Source organism: Anabrus simplex, chromosome 1 (assembly GCF_040414725.1).
Source record: "Anabrus simplex isolate iqAnaSimp1 chromosome 1, ASM4041472v1, whole genome shotgun sequence".
Classification (NCBI taxonomy): domain Eukaryota; kingdom Metazoa; phylum Arthropoda; class Insecta; order Orthoptera; family Tettigoniidae; genus Anabrus; species Anabrus simplex.
Window position 1 is genome coordinate 1,040,445,706 of NC_090265.1, and position 26,183 is coordinate 1,040,471,888.

Genomic DNA, 26,183 nt, shown 5'->3' on the forward strand with positions numbered 1-26,183 from the left:
TTATGGAGTTCAACAAATCGCTCCTTTCCAGAGAGTGTTTCCCTTGTCTTACCCCTTCTCGCTCTGAATGTGATGTTTACTTACTGTACCGTCAGCACGTAGTGCTCGCAAGAACGGTGACTCATGTATTTCCCCATGTTATAATGTTAAACATCACAGAGAACATAGCGGAAGAATACTTTTGCATTACAGTTTATTACGCTACGTTCGTACATTAATGAATTATTAACAGAAACGGAGGTACACATAACATATTACGTTGCCTTAATGTTACTTTGCTAGATACTATCTTCGGGGCTTCATGAAGGCATTTGGATGCCCTTTTACCAAGGTATTCATCATGCCACGAGGTGGACGGATACTCGTTTCCTGCTACACCCATGTTGCTTAGGAGCCATAAAAACGTAATTCTGGTGCTAGCACTCCAAACACCCGGTCACCAGGTTCTGAATCCCCTATACCAGAGGACAGAGGGTGCCTCGGGACACATGCATAAGTATATTTAGTGAACGCAAATAATCCGTACACAGCAGAAAGTGTCGAATTTCGTTGGACAGCGCATACCGCAGAGCTTCAAAGATAGCATAGAGCTCTGCTATGTACACATACCTATTTTCGGGAAAAAGGAAGAAACTGCTTATTTTCAACAATGAACGTGCAGTCTACTTTCGCTTCAGCCCTCGAATCATCCGTGTAAATAACTACCGAACTTGGATACCAGCTAAGAACGGACAGGAAGAGCCTGCGATATATGGAAGGAACTGTGTTCACTTTTGGACCGGTGTGCAGATCCGGGATGATTTACCACGGGGGTACCTTAGCTGGCCGTCTAACAAGACAAGGATTTATGGGCACATCAACTTATCTGTATCTGTTATCCAAGCGTATATAAACCGGCTGTGTTGCTCGCGGGTAAGCAGCATACAGTCGACGGCTTCAGTTGTGGAATACGCAGGGATAGCTTGGGTAAAGTGACATCCGTTGCAAATTGTCAGCATAGGACAACAACGTTTGTTGGCGTCTAAAGTGTAGAGGTGGCACGCTAGATTCAGCGAGCAGACTGGCAAGGGGGCTTATACGGGTTGCTCCCGTTGTCTACCTAACTCAGCTGTGGTGGATGCTATTCAGTTTCACAAGGACGCTTTGCCTTTCTGATTCATATACTGTATTACCTCAGTCCAACCTGGATTTAAAAAAAATGTGGCCTATAAAATCGTAAGAATACCGTGCGGTCAGCTCCCAAGTAGCAGAGACCAAGTGATTCAGATTCATAGCGCATTTGACTTTTAACTTACGTACGTGAGGCTAACACGATAACTTACTATCGAAAAATGAGCCCAAGAAGTTGGTGTCAACTACTGGAAGAGCGACTCCCCCTAAGTAAAGCTCAGGATGGAGATGAAGAGTGCGCTCCTAGTAACTGACCGTAATTGTCGCTCTGCGACTGCAATATTTTGTGAGCTATAATGCAGAGCATAATCGTCCACATATAGCGACGGTACAACTGCTGAATCAGCAGCAGCGACAATACCGTTTATAGCAATTGCGAATTGAGTGACAATGAGAACCGATCATGGACAGAAATTAGGTCTTATGGCGACGATGGGATAGGAGAGATCTGGGAGTGGGAAGAAAGTGACTTCACCATCAACCCACAGGGGATTCAGTCACCATCCAAACGGATGTTTGACGTTGAAAATCAATGTGATTCTATTGCCTGCATCGAGCATTCATGAAATGCACTGATCAAGATCTCTGCGTCATATTATTTTGCTAAAAGCCACCAGAAAACCACTTTTTTACACTGGTATTTGAACAGGAACGTGTTCATTAAGTACAGTATAATCGACGATGGCATATACTGTTATGTGCACATATTCGTAATCTGCACGTCGATTCAATCCACATGGCGATTGCAACTTTAGCTAATTCCCTCGCAGGTGTGCCATCAACCTACGCTCCTCAGTAGCACACAGTATGTTTTGTAATTTAATTAGTTCCTAGGTAATGTGTGAACATAATTTCTATTTAATCCTCTGTGGAGAGTGTACACTTCACAGACACATTCATATATGAGTTGAAATAATTATGCACCCCGATGTGTCAACTTGACTGGACGAAACATGCCACTCTAAGTTGATTAATATACTTGTTTCACCATTTGTATCTAAACTTTCGGTTTATATCATGAATTGTACCTCATCGAATTACTACTTATGCAGTCTTACTGTTCATAAGTGGAACCTGAAAGAACATGGCTGTAAAACTGAAGTACAATTTCAAGAATAAAATCAAAATATGGATACTTCAAGATACTTTTCTTTATAGAATATACTTATGTCCTTAATCAGGTCGAGGAAAAACTTTCATGAGATATATTTGAAAATGTTATTCCCTATCAATGATTTGCATAGTCTTTTCTTAAATGATTTCAAAGAAATTAGAAATTTATCGAACATTTTCTTTGATGAATTATTCCATATTTGCATTTTATTTTTATCTTTAATCATAGTTTACATATTTCGAGAACTATTGCAAATCTTTGATGAAAGTTTGCAAGGTAGTTGTGATATTTATATCAAGAACCTATATTATTTGTCCACCTCTGTGGTGTAGTGGTTAGCGTGATTAGCTGCCACCCCCGGAGGCCCGGGTTCGATTCCCGGCTCTGCCACGAAATTTGAAAAGTGGTACGAGGGCTGGAACGGGGTCCACTCAGCCTCGGGAGGTCAACTGAGTAGAGGTGGGTTCGATTCCCACCTCAGCCATCCTGGAAGTGGTTTTCCGTGGTTTCCCACTTCTCCTCCAGGCGAATGCCGGGATAGTACCTAACTTAAGGCCACGGCCACTTCCTTCCCTCTTCCTTGCCTATCCCTTCCAATCTTCCCATCCCTCCACAAGGCCCCTGTTCAGCATAGCAGGTGAGGCCGCCTGGGCGAGGTACTGGTCATACTCCCCAGTTGTATCCCCCGACCAAGAGTCTGAAGCTCCAGGACACTGCCCTTGAGGCGGTAGAGGTGGGATCCCTCGCTAAGTCCGAGGGAAAAACCGAACCTGGAGGGTAAACAGATGATGATGATGACCTATATTATTTTCTTTGACGCCAGTAATTTTACTTTTAAAATAATTAGTTGTCCAGGAAAAATTGTATGAAAACAACCATTAAGGAAATATTTTTTCTGAAAGAATATCATAGATATTCTTGGGGTAAGTTGTTGGAATATGTTTTCAAATCATTTTTTTTCTTAAACTCATGTAAAGATTCAACAAATTTTAGTATTTATAGTGTAAACCCATTTAGTAATAGGAGAGAATGTCTCCGCAAACCGTAAAAGTAGTTATTGGGTCGTAAAGCTAATAACAATTTTATTATAAAAGAATGTACACATTTGATTTGAAAAGATAAATAATGAATAGGTTTTCTAAAAACCGGAGCACCGAGCTCGATAGCTGCAGTCGCTTAAGTGCGGCTAGTATCCAGTAGTCGGGAGGTAGTGGGTTCGAACCGCACTGTCGGCAGACCTGAAGATGGTTTTCCGTAGTTTCCCATTTTCACACCAGGCAGATGCTGGTGCTGTACCTCAATTAAGGCCACGACCGCTTCCTTCCCATTCCTAAGCCTTTCCTACCACATCGTCACCGTAAGACCTATCTGTGTCCGTGCGACGTAAAGCGAATAGCAAAAACCGGAGAATTATTTCATTAACGGTAGTTACAAAGTACGATTTTGTTTAAAAAAAGTCATTATGGGAATCAACATCCCGTAATTGCTGCAAAGATCAAATCGTCTCCAATTGTTGCGAGATTTGTGTATATCAAGACTTTCAGTGTTGTTTGTCGAGGTATGAACTAGTAACGGATTAAACCATGTTAACATAATATGTGGGACGGGGTTGAGTGTTTCAGATGGCAGTGCATTGGGTATTCGAGTTCAAGCCGGAACGTTCGAGCTTTGTTCAGTCCGATATTAGTTGAAGGTACTCACAAACGCCAGCCACGTGTCTACAGATTTACCAGAAATGATCTAAGGCGAAGAATTCCTTGCTACTCAGCGTCTCTAAAAACCGTAAACATATTCAGTGGGACAACAATAAAAATGTTATTGGCTTTACGTCTCACTAAATACTTTTACGCTTTTCGGAGATGCCGAGGTGCCGAAATTTAGTCACGCAGGAGTTATTTTGCGTGACGTATTTGAGAACCTTCAAATACCATCGGACTCCGGACTGAGCTAGGATCGAACCTGCCAAGTTGGGGTCAGAAGGCCAACGCCTCAACTCTCTAATAATAATAATAATAATAATAATAATAATAATAATAATAATAATAATAATAATGATAATAAAAGCAAAGCAAAGTCATCTCCGTACAGGCCATTAAGGCCCTTGGGGAGACGGAAGGTAAAGGCTTCCACCGTACGTAACCTCGGCACGTTATGGGATAAAGTGGTTAGCTCAACACCCGGCCACCTTTGACCCCAGGAATTAACCTGGTACTCATTTTTGGTGTAGGCTGAGTGAAACTCAGGGCCATATGCACCCCCGGAAGTGGAAATCTCGTTTCTTAAATTTTACGACTTCCTGACGGGGATTCGAACCCACGTCCTTTCGGGCGAACCGAGCACGCCTTTACCGCCTCAACCAACCAACCCCCTTAATAATAATAATAATAATAATAATAATAATAATAATAATAATAATAATAATAATAATAATTTTTTCTAACGCTTTTCGCACACTTAGAGGTGGTGGTGGAGGGCCGGGGGGTGAATCAAGGGTGCGTATTGTGTCGCACGTGTGGATCTGCCCAGTTTTATGACTGGGTGTCTTTCCTGGTGCTAACCCTGTGTGGAGAAATGTATTCTCTTTTGCATGTTTCTGTGGTGGTTAGCAGTGTGGTATTACGTGTGAATAGGACGAGGAATATGTTGGGATAAACACAAACACCCAATTGCCGAGCTGGAGGAAATAACTATGTGCAGTTAAAATCTCGGCCCGGCCGGGAATTGTGCCCGCTATCCTCTGAATCGATGGCCAGTACAGTGACCATTCAGCCAAGGAGACAGACTGATATTATTAATTTTATTATTATTAATAATAACAATATAAGGAATTTTATCCATTCAGATGCACGTATACATTTAATGCGCCGCAAGCGTCGCCTTTGATATTTTATTTCCAATTTGAAAGCCATCACACATAAATAATGGAAAAGAGAGAATACATTTTTTGTCACATCGTTTCAGTATTTTTTGTCACATTAATTCTGAACCAAGCCATTCTTTACTGTGAAACCCATTTGACTGATGCTAACTCTTTCACGGTTGATCCGCACTTGAATCTAGCTGTCAATCATCACACAGCAGAGTGTGTCGTCATCCAAGTACCGCAGGTGTATCCGAAATACACCATAAATTGACAAAAGTTAAACCTTCACAATGGCTGCTTAGCCAAAGAGGAATCTTCATTTTGTATCGCGACTTGTTTTGTCAGAATATAAAAGCCCACAATGGAGATCAATAGAAAATTTGCCCTCTCTCAGGGAAATAAAAAGTGCCAGGGGCTGAGCTCATGAACAAAGAAAAAAATTCACACAGTGCTCAGCACGTGTCTCGTGACATAGATACAAACCTAGTTTGATTCGTATTCTTCTTCTTATGGCCCCCTTCGAGGATCACTACTGGAGTGTCGGCCTTCGGATTTATACATTTTTGACAGAGGCAGCCAGATTTTTAAACGCCGATATACCGCAGTAAAATTCGTCACTAAATGACGTACTATGCCAGCATGCAAAATATCTGTTCTGACACATTCCATGGGGATTGTTTCCTATTCCTCCTTCCCCTTAAGGCATTAATTACCAACATACATTCATTGTTTAACAAACGAAACTCCGCAATAAGTCACCCAGTACAGTTCCTATTCATCTATGATCTTGTGGAAAATAGAAATAGAAATATATTTATTTAAAGTTAAATACAAGTAGGACCAGAGGTCCCTTTGGCTGTAACTAACTGCCACCTTAACTTAAATGTATCACCTAACATACAAAATCTAATGAAAGAATACATAAAAAGCGTAAGATACATTTTCCTACTGAGGATATAAGAATAAGATTAAAAACAAAACATCTAGGAGGTTACAATAATACTTTAACATTTCATAAACATACACTATACTAACAAGGAACAGAAGACGAAAAAGAAACCTAAGAATTTTAAAGCCGAGGATGAATTAAGAGTAAAACTGAGCATCTAAAATGTATCTAGGGGATTATGATATTTCGTACTATTTAATTAATTTGGTGAAAATTCATTTACATGGCTTAATAAGTGGAAAGGTAGCGGTATTTAAGATATTTTTTCTGAGTTCCAACACTACTTTGCTGAATTTCATATAGTTTAAGATCGTTGTATAATTGAGAGGCAGTGACAATGAACGACTTACTGCACTTTACCGTACGATGCTGTGGAACCTGAAGGGTGTTAGCTGTAAACCTATTGTCCCGGTCGTGCACTTGACTCATCTGGACAAAGGACTTGGTCAAATATGAGGCAGCATTAGATTTTAAAATTCTCAGAAGTAAACAAGCAGCTGAGTATGATCGTCTATCCCTGAGTTTCAACCACTCTGCGGCTTTGTAGTAAGATGTTACGTGACAGTCTTTACGAATATTGAAGACGAATCGAACACAGGCATTCTGAATACGTTGGAGTTTGCTATTATATTTCTCAGAGATATCGCTGTAAATTACAGCGCCGTAATCTAAAATAGGAAATACCATAGTTTGGATCTGCATCTTTCTCATCGAGAAAGGAAGATACGGCAAGTTTCGTCGAAACTGATGCTATATGCCAGACACTTTCTTGACCAAGTGCTTGGCATGAAAGGTCCAGGACAGAGTGTTATCCATTAGAATACCTAAATTCTTAACACATTCCTGATACTTGACTACAGAACCGTTTACAATTACTGGAGGAATGTCCCTGTTGAAAAGATTTGATAAGTTTCTTCGATATCCTAGAAAAATAGCTAAAGTTTTGTTTTCATTTAATAGTAAATTATGACTTAGTATATATTGATGTAGTCTGTCTATATCTAGATTTATTTTACTAATACTTTCGACAACACGATTCACAGGAAAATGGTAATAGATCTGTAAATCATCGGCATACATATGATGTCTCGTGTAGCGTAAAACTCCAGGCAGATCGTTTATATACAGCGAAAACAAAACGGGACCCAACACGGAACCCTGAGGGACGCCAGAATGCACACTAGACCACTTAGAAAAATTTTGTTTGTCAAATACTACACGCTGAGATCTCCCTTTCAAGAACGATTCAAACCAAGAGAGAGCTGATAGAGATATGCCCATTGTGCGTAATTTAGTCAGAAGGAGGTCATGATGAACTCTATCAAATGCCTTACTTAAATCGAATAATACCAGAAGCGTTAGTTCCTTTCTGTCCATTGCAAACTTGATATCATCGGTGACTTTGAGAAGTGCCGTCGTAGTGCTATGGCCTGTTCGAAAACCAGACTGAAATGTGTTAAGTATAGAATGAGTATTTAAATACGAAGTGAGTTGTTGGTAAACAATCCTTTCTAATCCTTTACCTAATATTGACAAAATACTGATTGGCCTGAAATCATCAAATTTTTGAGGAGAAGGAACTTTAGGAACAGGTCGTATATTGGCCATTTTCCATACAGCTGGAAATACTCCTGATTGTTAACAGAAATTATACAGGTGAGCTATAACCGGAGTGATTATATCCAAACAGTTCATTAGGAGGGGATGTGAGATACCATCTGGTCCAACAGCCTTGGTATTCATGCTCTTAAATACCTTGACTATATCCTCTGGGTAAATGTACGAAAAGTGAAAGAGATCATGTTGAGGTTCATTTGTGTTCATGTAACTATGAATAATTTCGGATATTCTGTGAGAATTGTTCACTGGTGAGATCATTAAGAAATAATCATTTTGCAATTCTGCAGATATGAATGAGGAAGTATGTTGCGAATTTTTCTTAGCAATACCTAGTGATTTTATAGTTCCCCAGAGAGCAGACGGAGTTGTTCTCTTACTGAACAAAGAATGCATGTGTTTGACTTTAGCATCACGGATCGCGAGTTTGGTTTTATTACGCAAGATGCGAAAGGTTTCAAAGTCTTCAGGTTTCCTGGTTTTGATGTGCTTTCTTTTTGCCTTGTCCCGCGCAGAGATTAATTTCTTTATTGTAGACGTTATCCACGGGTTAGGTGGGTGTTTGGCTCGAATTAGTTTTAATGGGGCATGCTTGTCGTACAACGCGGAAATTAAACTATTAAATTTGATGACTTTATCATCGATATTACGCTGAGAAAATACTTCATACCAGGGAGCGGAAATTACGTCTTTTCGAAAATCTTCAGGATTAAAACTGCGGAAATCCCTAAATGTGATCCATTTTCTTTCATATTTGGGTGTCGATATAGAGAAGACAGCATATAGCATATCATGTCCAGAAAATCCACTCGCTGGGGTCTGCCCAAATTTAAGAAGGGTATCATTACAATTTGAAGCTATGGTATCGAGATTAGAATGACAATATGCAGTATGGTATGTGTCATCAAATGGTATTCTATTTAAATTGCATGAGTCAAGTGCATCATCGATTACTACAGTTTCCGAGGACCCTGATCCAAAATGCCCATTCATATCACCTGCAAGTATAACATATTTATGATGAAAAACGTAATTATACATCGCCTCTACAAACGAATCCATGAAACCAATTTGGGGAGGACTGTAGATGCATGAAAGTAATACTTTACCTATAGGTAGTTCAAGTTCTAGGAAAATATACTCTGGCTTACGACAATATTCTGCAGGGGAGGTGTGAACTATTTTACATTTTATATTGCTCCTCACGTACACAGCCACCCCTCCTCCTCTCTTGCCCAATCTATCGTTTCTATATAGATTAAAGCCAGGAATGTTAATCTCTGAGTCCGGAATGGACCCCTTGAAGAATGTCTCACTTACAGCAATAACGTTAATATTTGAATCAACAAAGCAGTCAACAAACTCATCGAAATGTACCTTATCAACTAATGACTGAGCATTTAAGTGAATTATTTTCAAATCAGAGGGATAGGTTTCTGATAGATCTTCAATGATTTTGTGAATTTCAGAACACTTAAGTTTAGAAGACATACTTGAATTTGGCTGGAGTGAAATGGCTATTCGAAATGGACACGCCCAGAGGAGGATCATGTGGCACGGTATTATCATATTATGTAATTAATGCCTCGATCAGTTTCAGTCGGTCTTAAAGATAGATAGAAGCGCCAGTGTGTCGCGTGCCATTAAATACTTAAATACCACCCGACTATGTTGGGGCTTGATCCTACAACCCTGGGTGTAACAAGCGAGTGCTTAACCAATTACGCTGTACAGCCCCTAAGGCAGTGATTCCACTTCGAAATGAGGTCACAAACGCTTGAGGAAATACACTGATCTGTGCCCATCGTGTTTAAATAATCTTAAATATCGAATGACTGGCAGGATACAAACCTGTAAACTTCAGCCACAGAACTGAGAACCTATTGGATGGTGCAACACAAACTATTTCTATAATTACCTTTATTTTATTACGCAACATAACTGACACGACATACTCCAGTTTCATTGATTGAACTGAGTTGGATTTCTGGGGCAACTAAGAATGTGAAACTAATTTCAAGGTCTGAAATAGTGTAGTAAGTTTCAGTCTCGGGAGAATGACTACTAATCGGAGTGATTTAATCTTGAACTCTTGCCCATTTTTTAGTCTCCTTCCGAAGTTTCATCTACTTCAATTCTAAGTGAATACCACAATGGTAACTAAGATGTAGGCTAAGCCAATAACTTCCAAATCATAAACCCATTTATTTACAAAGGCTCACTCCTGTACAGCTGCTATTGGTCTTTCGAGACCCCGAGTGTTGGAATTACGCCCTGAAGAGTGGTTCGTTTTAATATGCAATTAAATCAGCTGGTATCAGTTTCTTTCATGCAAGCACTTTTAACTTTCCACTACCTGCACCGCGATTTTATCGTATACTCTAGAACACAGAAGATGAGAACCAAATTGCCTCCTCTACATAGTGTAGAAATAGAAGTACACATATATGCCGGGCTGAGTGGTTCAGACAGTGGAGACGCTGGCCTTCTGACCCCAACTTGGTAGGTTCGATCCTGGTTCTGACCGGTGGTAATCGAAGGTGCTCAAATACGTCAGACTCGTGTTGGTAGATTTACTGGCACGTAAAGGAACTTCCGTAGGCCTAAATTCCGGCACCTCGGAGTTTGCGAAAACCTCAAAAATGTAGTTAGTGGGACGTAAAATCGATCATATTATTTTATTACACGCACAAACAAAATTTGAATTCGAAACCGTCCAATATGAAGAAAAACAACAGAAACTACCTCGGTAGAACTGAGTCATCCTCCGCACATCGGGGCCAATAATAAAGAATAAAATGATATCCATTACCACACAGAAATTTACCATCACGGCCCCAATCTGACTTTAAATTCTGAAGCATTTATATTTTATTATACCATCTAAGAAATGCTTATTAAGTTTCAACAAATCTTTCAGCAAGAGATACAAATCAAGTGTGCTATTTACAACAAATGATATTTTAAGATTTTATAGGCAAAACTGGTATTTTCTAAGAACATCAACAAGAGAAATATGGACAATTTAACTGTTTTATCTGTCTTATGTCTTACAATTTTAACAAAATTTCGAAGATCTTATTTTAAATGTCAAAAATTTTAATGTGTCTTTCCAATTTTAATATTTATTTCTGATATATTAATGTTAATTTAATATTAGTTGATGACGTCCCTTAGGGGACGAAACAAGTACTAGATATAAAAAATTATATATTGTATTGAATAGGCGGACCGCTTAATTATAACATTTAAGTTTATCTTGAATATTCATTGATTAACAGAAACTAAGGCATGATATTGTTAAAGGAGTCAACATATTGTTGACGTTTAACGTTTTCTTTTTAATTAATTATTTCGTCTAAGAAAATGAAAGTATAAATTTTGGGCATTTGATTAAGATTGCAAGAGATAGATTCATCTGATACCATTGCGAAACTGCTATATCTTAAACACACATTCAAGTAAAGTGACACAAACTAATGGAAATTTGTAAACCAAATTTCTGTGTTCTGGCACGTGCAGATAAGATGTTACAAAATGTAATTCCCATTCCCCCACACACTATTACATTATGGCCACGCACCCTTCTCTCGCGTGACTGTAAGAGAGAGAGAAAGGCCGACAGAATACGGATAGAAATCGTGACAATAACCAGTATGCTGGAAATAGCATGCGCCTGGCTTGGTGTCGCTACAAAAATATCTCCAGCAGGTGCGGGTTATAGCACAACAAGACATTTCTACAAAATTTACGTCGGGCATCAAGATTGGAGCGTTCTAGAAGTCTGTATCGACGAAACGTTTGTGGTGGTGTTTCAAAGGAAAAACTACTATATTATCAGCCACTGCAGGTAGAGTGAAATTTTATGTAAAAGTATAATACATTTTCTTAAATTCATAGCAGACGAAGGAAAGTTTCGAATATAATGAACAGAATCTTCTTACATTAACGCAGTGGTTGTGTTAAATACGAATCATTCGAACCTTACATATACGCGACATGCTACACTGTGGCCATGCGTGGTTACATGTAATTTGAGATTATCTTCATTTTCTTTTGTACATGTTTCTCTCTTTCATTTCTCCTTTCTAACCCTCTTTTCAAATGTTCTCTGACAATTTCGTTGTTGTAGAACAGTCCTTCATAACACCTTTTGAGGATTATCCGAAACATTCACTACAGAGTCATTTTAGAATATTAGTTCATGTCCGCCTCTGTTGGGTAGTGGTTCGCGTGATTAGCTGCCATCCCCGGAGCCACCGGTTCGATTTCCGGCTCTGCCACGAAATTTGTAAAAGTGGTACGAGGGCTGGAATGGGATACACTCAGCCTCAAGGGGACAACCGAGTAGATGTGGGTTTGATTCCCATCTCAGCCATCCTGGAAGTGGTTTTTCGTGGTTTCCCACTTCACCTCCAGGCAAATGCCACGATGGTACCTAACTTACGGCCACGGCTGCTTCTTTCCCTCTTCCTTGTCTACCCCTTCCAATTTTCCCATCCCTCCACGAGGCCCCTGATCAGCATAGCAGGTGAGGCCACCTGGGCGAGTTACTGGTTATCCTCCTCAATTTTATCCTCCTACCCAATGTCTCACGCTCCAGGACACTACCCTTGAGGCGGTAGAGGTGGGATCCCTCGCTGAGTCCGAGAGAAAATACTTAAGCGCCGCTTTGAAGAGATATGAATTTATGATTGCTTTGGAAACAGCTATTCACTTTGTGGCCCACACTGTGAAACCAACCAAGTTCCTCCAAGATCATAAACAATATCGCCTGCATTGTCTTACATTGGCACATTAATGTTATAATTATTCATTTTTGCTTTGTCGTGCGGCATTTTTTAAAGTCATCCCTTCCCTCTAGGGAATATTGGATCCGCCTCTGTGGGTCATCCAATTATCTTGGAACTGGAGTGGCGGTGGCTGAGATTGACTAAGCCGACAGCTGTATGGGAGGGAGGGGAGAATGTGGAGACTACCTTTTCTGGCTTTTCCTTGAAAGGTAGTTCCTTTCGTGTTTCATTGGGAGAAACGTCTGAGCACAAAGTGAAATGATAATAAAGGGAATCATTGGCCTAATTATTCTATTCCACATCGAGTATTTATTTACGATTCGTATGTCCGTTCAGAATCCACTCGTGCTGTTAGGAGATTATTTCGATAGAAATACCCAGGTGTTATGGTTCCAAGTCGTGGGACAGTTCACAGATTAGCTAAACATTTCGTGAAACGGAAAATATTAATCATAAGAAGCGGACAAAGCGATGTACAATATTAATAGGAGAAAATCTAGAAGACATTGGACAACGCCTGAAAAATTCTCATAAGAAATTCCTTAGCAATCTTTTCCAGCAAATGGAAATTTCTACCGGTTCCATACAAAGAGCTACAAAGTTACTTAAGTTAACATCCTATAAATTTTACTGTGGTGCAAGAAAAGATAGGTGATTCTGTGTATAGGATTAGATTCTTTTTGCTTGTTTTTCAGCAGCGTAAGTATGAGTTAGGACTAGGATTTGGAAAGAAGTGGCCATGGCCACAATTAGGGTATAACTCTAGAATTCGTCTGATGTGAAAATGGGAAACCACGAAAAATCATTTTCAGGACTGCCGACGGTGGGATTCGAACCAATCATTTCTCGAATTCAAGTTGACAGCTACGCGATAGTGACTTTTTAAAATAAAGGGCATGATGCAGAAATTGATCCCAGTATCAATCTCTTCTAAGATGATGCGTGAGTTCACTTATGTAGGTACTTAAATTCTCGAAAGAGCCGATACTGGAATGCCGAAAAGCCTAATCTGCTCACTAAGGAACCTCTTCATGATGGGACACTAGGGATGAGCACTTTTAAAGTGCATTAAATTTGCCCGGCCTGCGGAAAGCGACAGCTTGCCGGCTGCGATTCTGCGTTAATTGGGTGACCCTGTATAAGAGCAATCATGCTACAGAATAATTTCCATTATATCAAGTGTCGTGAACTCAGAAAAGTAAATTATAAATGTTAGATAGTAGCGAATAAAAGGCGGATATGATATCACAAACCATCTATCTCGAAAATGAACTATCCTCAAATATCACATGAGAAGATGGGACATTGAAGCAGGACATGTCAAAAATATGACTTACTGCCACACTAGCGGAAACATCCATTCTTCGCACGGTGGAGTTTGGTTAATGGAACCCATAAGGAAACAACTCACCGCCTGCCGTCATTTCACCCCTTTTAACTGCGAAACTTGAATACAGTACGGAAATTTGATTGAAGCATTATCGGTAATTAAAAAACAATTTAAAAATTCGACATTTTTCAGGAATGATTGTGTTTAACCAGCATTTGGATTTAACAAGTGGATTTAAGCTATCAAAAATGTACCTCCCTCGATAAGATCACTTAAAATAGAGCGCCGGCAATTCGAAGTAATTGGGGCTGACATTACCTGGAATTACGAAAAACTCGGAACACAGAGAAATAAGTACAAATCAAAGGACAGTGCGTTAATTAATGTTTAATGAGGACAGAAAAGTTGAACAAGACATTACTTACCTGTGTTAGATGTGGGCTAAGATTACGAAGTTTGAAAGAAACATTAATTTATATTTTGTAGAGATTGTCCAGAAACAAAGCAAGAATATAGAGTCATTTGACTGTAAACAACGTGGTCACGGCCACAGGACCTCATTTTTAAGTACAATCTGAGCCACAACGACATGCTTTTTATTTCAAAATTTCAGTCAGAATATAATAAACAAGTGCGGATAGCATATGTAGAAAACGTATTTATGTCGTTTTGGCATATTTTGTTGAAGTTTAATTTTTTCAAGATAGGCTTGAATTACACGTAAGCTCAAACAAACTGAGCTTGAAGTATTGGGGCTCTATTCGATATGCTGAATTTTACTCTAGTCGTCTTGGAGGTATTTCTTATTCAACTACTATATGTAATGCATGGCTTAACAGATCATTTCTTATCAGATGTGAATAAAAAGGTGATTCAAGCCTTAACACGTTTATTTGACATATCAGATGTAAGGCTTTTCAGGCGTTTGCTCTATTAACCAGCGTTTCGTCTTAGGTCTGACACTAGACTCGTCAGAGTGGGATGTGTCTGACCCTACCCACTGACGCTGGGGTGTATGCAGGTGAGCTTATCAGAAGCCTATATAAGAGGCACAGTCTGATAACTGCATACGGGAGATAAATCTCCACAGTGGAATTATTGCCTGCCTAGCAATTCCGAATGGAAAATTCTAAATTTCCATGGAGGGAATTAGATATTTTTCATCAATAGAGCATGTCAAAAACATATCAGATGTAAGGCTTTTCAGGCGTTTGCTCTATGTTTATTAGAGTCTAATAATGGCCAGATACTATAGAAACAGAATGAAGCTCACTTACCGACCACGTTGAGGTGGATGAAGTGACTCATGTGCGGAGTAGTGCTGATCTGGCACTCGTAAATCCCCGAGTCTCTGTGCTGTGGATACTTGATCTGCAGCGTCCAGTCCTCGCTGTGCGGGTGGTGAATTGCTCGGAACCGCTGGTCGCTAGTGTACGTGTAGCGTCCTACCGTGAGCAAGTGGATGTCCCGGTGCCGAACCCACGATACCTGTAACACCATCTGTAGACACGTCAGGCCGTCCGCCCGATCACACTGCAACAAATCCACACCCAGACGTGCAACTGTAACCATAAGCCGCTACACATTCATACAAGCCAAGCTGAAAGAGACAGGTCATCATATAAGCCAAGGCACAATGAGCGGTAGGGACAATCACAATATCACATTTACAGGCTGTCGCTAATTGGCCGAGAATCATGCGAAAATTAATCATACATAAGATATAATTTTGCATTGCCATTTAACTACTTTATTCTAACTTTATTTGCATAGTAAAGATTTTAAATAAATGATTTAAAATCATAAATAAAAAACGCTTTCAAATGATCTCCAATACGATAAGTAAACAGTATTATTTATAACTATTACAACCAATATACGACTTCTACATACAACGTAGACTAATATACGCATTTATACAAAGTGCTCATGAATAGTTAGATTTCCTCGAAATCCAGATAAGAATAATCCGGTCATTTGAATTGTAAAATGCTCAATCATTATCATCTTACCATTCCCTTATTTGCCAATAATTTCATGAAATGCTGCAGTGTTAGAATTATACTCTGAAAAAGGAAAAGGATTTTTAGTGTGCCTCTGAATCTACTGACCCTGGTCTTTCCTCTTTGATGTTCGATTCTCCAACCTTTATAATAGAAGACGAGTCTCTGTCGACCAGCATAGCTCCAATAATGCCGAAAGGTTTGAATGTTATTGACCTTTGTTCAGTGATTCTCGTGTTCATCACCATATGGTTCAGTATGCGCTATTATGTTCCCAGAAGCAGCTTATGTCACCATATTTGCTCCAAGTCAGATGGATTTATTTTCGGACGTGAGTTAAAAATAACGGGATAATCAGACTAATAAAACGATGGGAGATAATCATTACAATGAAATCAGTAACAGAGAAAGGCAAGGCAACGAAAAGAGAAAATATGGGAAAATACGAGTATATGTAAATTTAATTATACGAGGGAAAAGAATTATAAAAATGGAAAAATAAGAAAACGTAGCTTAGCCAAAGTAATGAGATAGTGCTCTCTAGTGAGACGGAAGATAGTTTCTAGGTCTAACCTTAGTTTTTAACAAGATGTTTTGCTTATGTACTGAATATTGAACCTAGATCCAAACAATTATCCATGAGCATTTTGCATAACATCAAAGTTACTTGTAATAATAACAATAATAACAATACAGCTAATTTACAATTATTTTAATGATAAAAATTATCAATGATAATTATTACAAACCTATACATCATCTTACATTCTCTGCAACTAAGAAAACACTCTTTGGCATTCATGAAAATGTAAAATGAATCCAAAAGTTCATGCCACATGTAAAAAAGTTCCATAACAGAAATGCTTACAGATAATAAAATAATAAGAGCGGTCGGTACTTGCGAGATGGTTTGATTATTTTAATTCTTCCTCAGGATCCTCCAGTCTAACATTTTGAAAATGTTTGAATAGTCTTAATTTAAGACTGTAATACCCTCGCCCAAAATTACAGGATAAATGTGTTAATAAGCAATATGTAGATTGAACAAACATAGGATAGCATGATACATAATATACATTATTCTAAATATAAGTGGCATTCTGATGATTCCTTTCTGTCGCAATCCTCAAATACGCTGAGGTATAACAAATCATCTGAGAGTTCAGTATGCGCTATTATGTTCCCAGAAGCAGCTTATGTCACCATATTTGCTCCAAGTCAGATGGATTTATTTTCGGACGTGAGTTATAAAATAACGGGATAATCAGACTAATAAAACGAGGGGAACTATTGAACTATTGAACTATTCCTGTCCAAGATAACGAGTTTTTAAGAGCATAATTTAAAGGCATCTTGCAGCGATGTACAGTATTATGCTGCAACCGTGCAATTTCACATTAAATAATTCATACTCTTCTTACATGAGATGTCCTGTTTACAAAAATTCTGAGCATGCCAAAGAATTGGATCGACGTGATTTAACTTCAGCTCACCATTTAAATTTGGAAATGCATAGAGAATGTCTTTGAGCGCAGGTATTGTTCCTTTAATTCTCTTTGGCACTACAGAATTCAAAAGAAATCAGGAGACTTTAAAGGACTGTTCTATATAAATAATAATAATAATAATAATAATAATAATAATAATAATAATAATAATAATAATAATAATAATAATGTGTGGCCTCCGGAGAGTCCTGGTACAGGTGTTTCAAGCTGACGCCCTGTAGGCGAGCTGCACGTCATTGAGGATGGGGCCCTGACTAAGATGAATTCTACCTCGTAATATCGAAGACAACACATTCATCCAGACTCCGAGCCAGAGAAATTTACCAATGGAAGTTAAATTCCCGACCCCACCGGGAATCGAACCCGGGACTCCCTGAACCAAAGGCCAGCAAGCGAACCATTTAATTATGGAGCCGGGTTGCGTCATGAAATAATGACGTTGTCATAATTTAATATTTCGATACCGCAACCCAAACGACTTTTGATGGCTATCAAGATTAGGAAATACTATAAAACAAACCAGGTCACACGGCGCAACTACCGCTAATGGCCTTGGCCTACGAAGTCACAGCTGCTCAGCCGGAAGTTCTGCCGATTACAATTTGTCATGTGGTCGTATGGTGAGCTTGCAGATCACAGGATGTAACCCGTTGAAGATCTGCAAAAACCCTATTCCGGGACTGTGTCATCGTGGAGATCTCAGAAATGTCCGGCGTCATTCAGTTAGAAAAGGAAACTGTTTTTGAAGTCATGAGAAGTTCCCTGTTTTCCTGTAGGTTGAGGAGTGTACTGGCTAGATATACTGTCATAATAATAATAATAATAATAATAATAATAATAATAATAATAATAATAATAATAATAATAATAGGCGATAGACAGGTGTGTGATTTAGTGTTTGAGACAACCATTCGGTATGAGAAGGGATTTGAACAGCCTTATAGAGCGAATCTTGACAAGATTATTTATGTGCCTGTAGTTCTTTATCGCGATGGAAAGTTAAGTATTAGTTCGAATATAGATGTTAGGGGGCTGACGATTGACACTAGGAGAACTATCATAACATTCTTGGTGAATAATTCCGAATTTTATAAAAATGAAGCGTTGCTATTACCACATTCAAGTATTGAGTAGCTCTTATTAAAAATCATACGTACCATTACAGTAATATCTAAATCATTTTAAAACTAAAAATATTTCAAAAAATACTTTGTTAAAAATTGTCAGCACACTCTGTAGTTCTGCAAACTCTAATCAAAGTAAATTTAGTAAAGATTCTTCTTCTTGAAAGCAATGGAGCAGGTTATTACTTCGTTCTGGTGTAAACTGAATAATGTACAAGGCAGAGAGTCTTCACTTTCCAATTTAAAAAAAAAATTATGAAAATGCCTTCACCAGAGAGATATTTTACTTTGGTAAGCAGGAATGGAGTATGAAGCCGTGTTTTTCTCACACATAATCCAGTATATGCGAACAAGTGCTTCTACTTTCCATTGTCGACAAAACTTCACGTTGTAGCCTACCTGACACATGCCATACATAACAGATTTTCCACATCTCTTTAAAGGTCTCTAACTAGAATAAAGACATGCACTCATCGGCTAAACACGTGAAGAAAGAGAAGTCACTCAGGCAACGTTTCTGATGTTACTGCATTAGTTTCATGATAATAATCTGGCAATTGACTCTTGATCTCTATACTGTAATGACCCATAAAATGACATTAATATTTCAGTATTACACATTATGAATGATAAATGTCTTCAATTACGTTATCAATAATGTCAGAGTGAACGTAAATGATGATGGATAACAGTGTAAATATTACACAAAGTACATAGTTATATGTCTTTTACTGAGTGTTTACCTGTAGAATTACTGTATTATGACTCGAAAGTACCTTGTTGTACAACAGTCAGACTTACAGAGATGTCTGTTTCCGTAGCACGACTCAGACACTGAAAAATACGAAGCAATTAATATTTAAGGGGAAAAGGAGACATTTTACAGTAAAGCTTTACTTTCAGCTTGCTAACACATCGCATTTCATTTTAAATCCCGAAGGGCCTTCCAAAACCTGTGATATAAGAGAAATTTTATCTTCCAAGAGATCAGAAGTGGCATGAGAAGAAAATACACTGACTGACAGAGCAAATGCAACACCAAGAAGGAGTGGTTCTAAAGGGATGAAAGTTGGGGGAAAAACAGAGACGGCACGGACGAATAATTGATGTTTATTTCAAACCGATATGCAGGTTACACAATGCGCACGGCATCGACTCAGTAGGATGTAGGACCACCGCGAGCGGCGATGCACGCAGAAACACGTCGAGGTACAGAGTCAATAAGAGTGCGGATGGTGTCCTGAGGGATGGTTCTCCATTCTCTGTCAACCATTTGCCACAGTTGGTCGTCCGTACGAGGCTGGGGCAGAGTTTGCAAACGGCGTCCAATGAGATCCCACACGTGTTCGATTGGTGAGAGATCCGGAGAGTACGCTGGCCACGGAAGCATCTGTAAACCTCGTAGAGCCTGTTGGGAGATGCGAGCAGTGTGTGGGCGGGCATTATCCTGCTGAAACAGAGCATTGGGCAGCCCCTGAAGGTACGGGAGTGCCACCGGTCGCAGCACATGCTGCACGTAGCGGTGGGCATTTAACGTGCCTTGAATACGCACTAGAGGTGATGTGGAATAATACGCAATAGCGCCCCAAACCATGATGCCGCGTTGTCTAGCGGTAGGGCGCTCCACACTTACTGCCGGATTTGACCTTTCTCCACGCCGACGCCACACTCGTCTGCGGTGACTATCACTGACAGAACAGAAGCGTGACTCATCGGAGAACACGACGTTCCGCCATTCCCTCATCCAAGTCTCTCTAGCCCGGCACCATGCCAGGCGTGCACGTCTATGCTGTGGAGTCAATGGTAGTCTTCTGAGCGGACGCCGGGAGTGCAGGCCTCCTTCAACCAATCGACGGGAAATTGTTCTGGTCGATATTGGAACAGCCAGGGTGTCTTGCACATGCTGAAGAATGGCGGTTGACGTGGCGTGCGGGGCTGCCACCGCTTGGCGGCGGATGCGCCGATCCTCGCGTGCTGACGTCACTCGAGCTGCGCCTGGACCCCTCGCACGTGCCACATGTCCCTGCGCCAACCATCTTCGCCACAGGCGCTGCACCGTGGACACATCCCTATGGGTATCGGCTGCGATTTGACGAAGCGACCAACCTGCCCTTCTCAGCCCGATCACCATACCCCTCGTAAAGTCGTCTGTCTGCTGGAAATGCCTCCGTTGACGGCGGCCTGGCATTCTTAGCTATACACGTGTCCTGTGGCACACGACAACACGTTCTACAATGACTGTCGGCTGAGAAATCACGGTACGAAGTGGGCCATTCGCCAACGCCGTGTCCCATTTATCGTTCGCTACGTGCGCATTTCACATCATGAGCATACCTCAGTGACGTCAGTCTACCCTGCAATTGGCATAAAGTTCTGACCACTCCTTCTTGGTGTTGCATTTGCTCTGTCAGTCAGTGTACATTCTCCAGGTTTTTACATAAATTATCCATGCTTATTTCACACATCTAAGGAAGGTGATGGAGGTATACAGGGTGGTCGGGAACAATGAGCATCAGGTATATGAGCATAAGAGTGTTGGTTATAATGACAAATAATTTGAAACAAATCTATACCTCGTGCTGCAGAAGTTAGACAATAAGATTGCTCAACGGGCGAATTTGAATGAACATAGAGGGGGTGCGCTGACATATTGTCCTAGTTCTAGCTCCAATTAAGTACAAGTACATAGGCCCCATCGAGATAGAGAATTAGATTACAGGTTCTCGGAGCTGTTGACCAGTATGTCTCTTAATCTCTACATAATATCTGAATGTCATTGCAGTTCACTTCAATATCCCTAGTCAGTTTCTTAGGAATATCTTTAAAGTCTAGCTTTCCTTGACTAGATTTACATTTCTAAAAGTAATTTTCTTTTTTTATGTCACAGCGTCTTACAATTCAGTCACTCATGTTCAGAAAGTGAATATTACGAAATTTTGTTTTAGGGATAATGCTTTTAAAGAATAAACACTTCATGGGATGTAAATGATTGTTTGCGCTTAGAATTCAACATACATACATAAGTTTAAGCAATAACTACCCTACCTTGTAATTTTACATGACTGTGATTCTAGCCAGGTGACCTCCAGTTTTACATTGACCCCAGATCATAAGGACGTTATTTCTCACACTTCTGAAATCCCACGTACATTGAGCGGAATTCGAACCATGGTGGCCTTTGAGAGAATTAAGCTACCATGTTACTTACCTACATTAAGTTTAAGTTTAAACTTAGCTTCTACATTAATTCCAGAAGGAATTTCCACTATGACTAATCCTATTGGTTTTAGATCCACTAAGTACCCTTTTATGGTTTTGGATTCGTTGAGGTGCGGAAACTTTGTTCCACGTAATCGGCAAACATACTGACAAACGGCAGACGTATTTGAACACCTTCAAGTACCACCAGGCTGATCGGGGATTGAACCCGCCAATTTGGATTGAGAGTGCCAGCGCTTCCAACTTCTGAACCTCAGATCCCAAGGCGGTGTCATGTATGACTGCCAAGTTGACCAGCTGTCGTGGTGTTTCAGAGCGGTACCTTGTATGACAGATACATGCTGTTCGACGGAGATAAATGCAGCTGCTATGATCAACGGCATGTTCTCACTGTGTAACTTTGAGCTTACGGGATCACAAGACGCGTACAGCCTGATTATTGCTCCGGAGCAGTCCTGATAGAAGAGTAAGGCATGACACAACACAGAAACGGGGATTTGACATGTTCACCGCAATCTCACTTTATCATTCAATTGCAAAAGGAACGAAATTAAGTGACGACTTCCCGTAAATATTATCGTCGTGTCAGTTCAAGCACTTCCACTCTGCATTAAAAACTAGTTAACAGCCGTATTGCAAAACAGGGTATGTTTCTTCTGCAACAACTTACTTCTTAGCCGTTTTAGTTTGCCGAAAATTTGAAAAACTCACGAGGATATATTGCAGCTATTTGTGGACTGTATTTGAGCTGCCACTTAAATTATTTATCAGAGAAATATCAAGAAATATGCCAACTTCTTTCGAATTCATTACACAGTGCAACTTAAAACACTTCGGTACGGTTAAGAACGTTAAACGAATATACTAGAATTTTTAGGAAGGCATTAACATTTATTTAAGCTGGTTAGTTTCAGTATAAGAGGAGAAAACTTCAATAATATTCGAGGGCCACTGCAATAGCTCCGAGGTTTCAACTGACTGCCGCATTCTCCTACATCCATCCGCCAGCTCTCAACAGCAAGGGCCGATGACCTAGATATGAGGCCCCTTATATAACAATCCACATCATCATCATCATCATCATCATCTCGACAGCAAACCAGATCAAGTGTAAGACTAGCCCTCGATGGCGGCAGGGATCACCATTGGTCAATGTATGGGATATTATAGTTAACACATGGTAAAAGTTTGCCAACAAGAACGTTTGAATTTTGTCCTGCCAAGATGATGAGCCCAAACTGGCTGCTGTGGCTCAGACTGGTGGTATTTGGAGGTGCTTAAATACGCCAGCCTTGCGTCGGTGGAATTGCCGGCACCTAAAAGAACACGTGCGGAAAAAATTTCCGGCAACTTGTCATCACTGAAGAAAACTTACTGAGACGTAAAACAACAAAACATTAATAATAATAATAATAATAATAATAATAATAATAATAATAATAATGCTAGGCTCCCTATCAGAATGACTAGCGTTGCGGCCTTCAGTACTGAGACATGATAATATAGCATGTTCGTAAAAAGCGATGTTTCCCGTATTACTAAGAGCTTGTATCAGCTTTAGCTTGATTGACTTAACTATTTCCAAGGTTGTACTGCAGAGGGCAGCACCCTCAGTTGTGAACACGGAGGCTCATTCTTTCCGGCGAGTCTGTCACTTTACCTCTTTGACTCGAATGTTTGTTGTGGTTATGAGACAGGAATATAAAAAGGACTCCCCGCAGACTGGAGTGGCTTTTCTGAGCTACAGATGGGTATTTTTCTTTTTAATTTGACGGCTAATATTTGCAGGTATGGTGATCCTTGTATTTATATTGGTCCTATGATTATCTCGTGGTTTTCTTGTGCTTTTAATCATAGCTGATTGATATGCGTCTTTCTGCTCTGCGGAGTGAATGGACCGCGTGTTTGTTGCTGTTATTGTGATGGTGGGATATGGGTAACTGGGTCTCTGATCAATTCTATTTATGAGCACTGAATTCCAATATATTTTGCCATCAAATGCATGTATGCCCTGCGTGTCGATGCGGAGGTCCATTCGCGTCGTATGGAGCGCGTAAGCTGGTGGACTTATGCGTGACCAATGGGTCCCTATTATCCTGCTGATGAAATATTTGCGTCGTGCACGTTACTCTGACATATGTGAGCCCTTTGTTTGTGACCATGAGAGTCATACTACATGAGTTTGTGACCAACGTATTGAATGGAGCTACTGCTCGCACTGTTAGGCCGTTACCGGCAATGTCTGAATGTTTGGGTGTGTGTTCGTGAGTGTGGGGAGAAAAAGATGACTTATCGATCAGTTTAATTTTTCCTTTTGATCTTGTTTCCGTACCTTGTGTTTGTTTTTTGGCACGGTGTTAATTATTTTGCCTTGGTCTCTGTTTTGACCGTTTGCTCGCCCACGAGGCCGCCATGTTTGTTTACTTAAATTCAGGTGATGTGCATGCCTGTGTTTCTCTTTGGATTTGACTATTGTTCTTTGGTCCAGTGATGTTTTCTGTCTCGGCCATCCCGATACCTGCATATTATATCTGCTCTGTGTTTCTTCTCCGGGATGCTTGGGGATCTTATCTTTCTATAGCTATTGTTGTCGAGATGATGATGGAGTTTGATGTACGCGTATGTAAAACAATGTATTTAATCTCGTGGAAAGAACGATCAAACAAATCCGTGTTGATTGTTTTTCAGATTAGCTTATTATGTAGTGAAATTATAATTGAGACGGTGAGGACGTCGTAAATTAAATATTAATTTTGGTGTTTGAGAAATTTTGTGCTCACGCATTTATGTTGTTACTTCGACTGAACCAAATGAACACAAGTATGTATCCTTTTTATTTTTTTCTATTGGAGGCTTCATTTTTTCTTTGAAATCTTATTATATTAATAAACCCTCATTTAAATGTATTTGCATTTTATTGCTAGTAGTTAGTTTCATCCCTGTTATGCATTGTTAATGAGGGACGTTTACAGTTCAGGGCTGTGTCTTGGCCTTTCCTTGTAGCGGTCCATGCCTCGAATCTCCCGATGTGCGTATTGTATTATGTAGTATATTATCGGTAAGGGAGGGGTGCGGTTCAGTACAGAGGGCGCCGAATTCCATACATATGTTTAACTTCTCAAGCTCCAGGGAGGATGTTTGTGTTTGTCTAATACAAATCCACACAAAGTTTCGACCGCAAGAAATTTGGAGAAATGCCAGGAAGAATAATATGAAGTGAAAGTCTAAAGTGAAATCTAGGAACATACATCGTTGTCAGAAATGACCAAAGTTAATGAACTACTTCTGAGACCCATCCTTTTTGCGTCTCATGTCAAAATGGTATGTTATTGAATAGAATAATAGAATATAAGCTCACAGAGTTAAGCCTATATGATTGGTACTAATGGTACCAGTACACCCATCGAACTGGCTGTATGCACGTTATGAAGAAAACCAGAAGGTTAGCGTTTTTACTGGATGATTAACGTGAAGTCATAATCATGGGAGCAACAGCTTACAGAGCCAGCACGATGTGTTTCTTTACTTCTATAAACTTAATTGATTGGTTGGATGTCGTGCCTTACTGAGAGGTTTACAGTATAACGAAGTCAGTTATATGAGAAATATTAGTTCCTAAATAGCTGAAAATCTTGAACAGGTAGAGAACTATTTAATTTGAGACAAATCATTCACAATACGTCGCGAATATCACCGTCTAAAATGTCTTCTTATTACTCTAGCGCTTTTCACATATCTGTGGGGTCGCAGGTGCGAGCTGTGTTACACATGTGAATTGGGCACTGTTTAACGACTGGACGTTAACGCTACATGTAGTAAATAACCACTATTGCGAGCATTTCTGTGGTGGTTCATAGTCTAGTGCGTCGTATGAGTATGAAGAGGAAAGTGTTGGGACAAACACAAACACCTATCCCCGAACAAGAACAATTAATCAGACGCGATTCAAATCACTGACTTAGCCGGGAATCGAACAAGAGATCCTCAGAACCGAAGGCCTCAACGCTGACCATTCAGCCAATGAGGAAACGGATCACAGTCTAGCATGCACACACTAAATTTTCAAACAGCGTAATCATTCTGCTTTGACAAAAATTATATACATGATATACTATGTTTATGTATTTATTTCTGGATGGAAATGAATACTAAATATGATATTACAATTAAAAACAAGTTGTATAGTACGTATTAATAAAATGCACTATATTGTCATTTGTAATTAAACAAGTGTAACTCTAATGTAGCTAGGATTAAACGAATAAAGTACAGCAATTTCAGACCGCTAGTTAATTGAAAATATGATTTAATCTGTAATATTTAAATTAATTTTTCAATTACCTTCCAGAGTCGATATTAATGTAAAATATTTAATTGCATAGACTAAACAGTGAAAAGTATAATATAACATTTTGATTGAGATTAACCAGTACCAGATATACTGTACGTTATTTGTTCAGAATGTTTTAAAAGAATTGAACCCGCTAAAGAAC

The 26,183-nt window shown here is 39.6% G+C and overlaps 1 protein-coding gene across 3 annotated transcripts in view; it reads right to left on the reverse strand.

The window, feature by feature from the left end:
• Nucleotides 1-26,183, reverse strand: part of LOC136875903 (neurotrimin) — a 964,285-nt gene that overhangs the window by 636,030 nt on the left and 302,072 nt on the right. For 2 of the 3 annotated variants that reach the window (XM_067149532.2, XM_068228291.1), the window contains exon 2: nucleotides 15,114-15,336. In XM_067149532.2, coding sequence (XP_067005633.2) covers nucleotides 15,114-15,336 — 223 coding nt within the window. Of the gene's footprint in view, nucleotides 1-15,113; nucleotides 15,370-26,183 lie in introns of all 3 variants that reach the window. The other variant, XM_067149526.2, reaches the window with a different exon arrangement.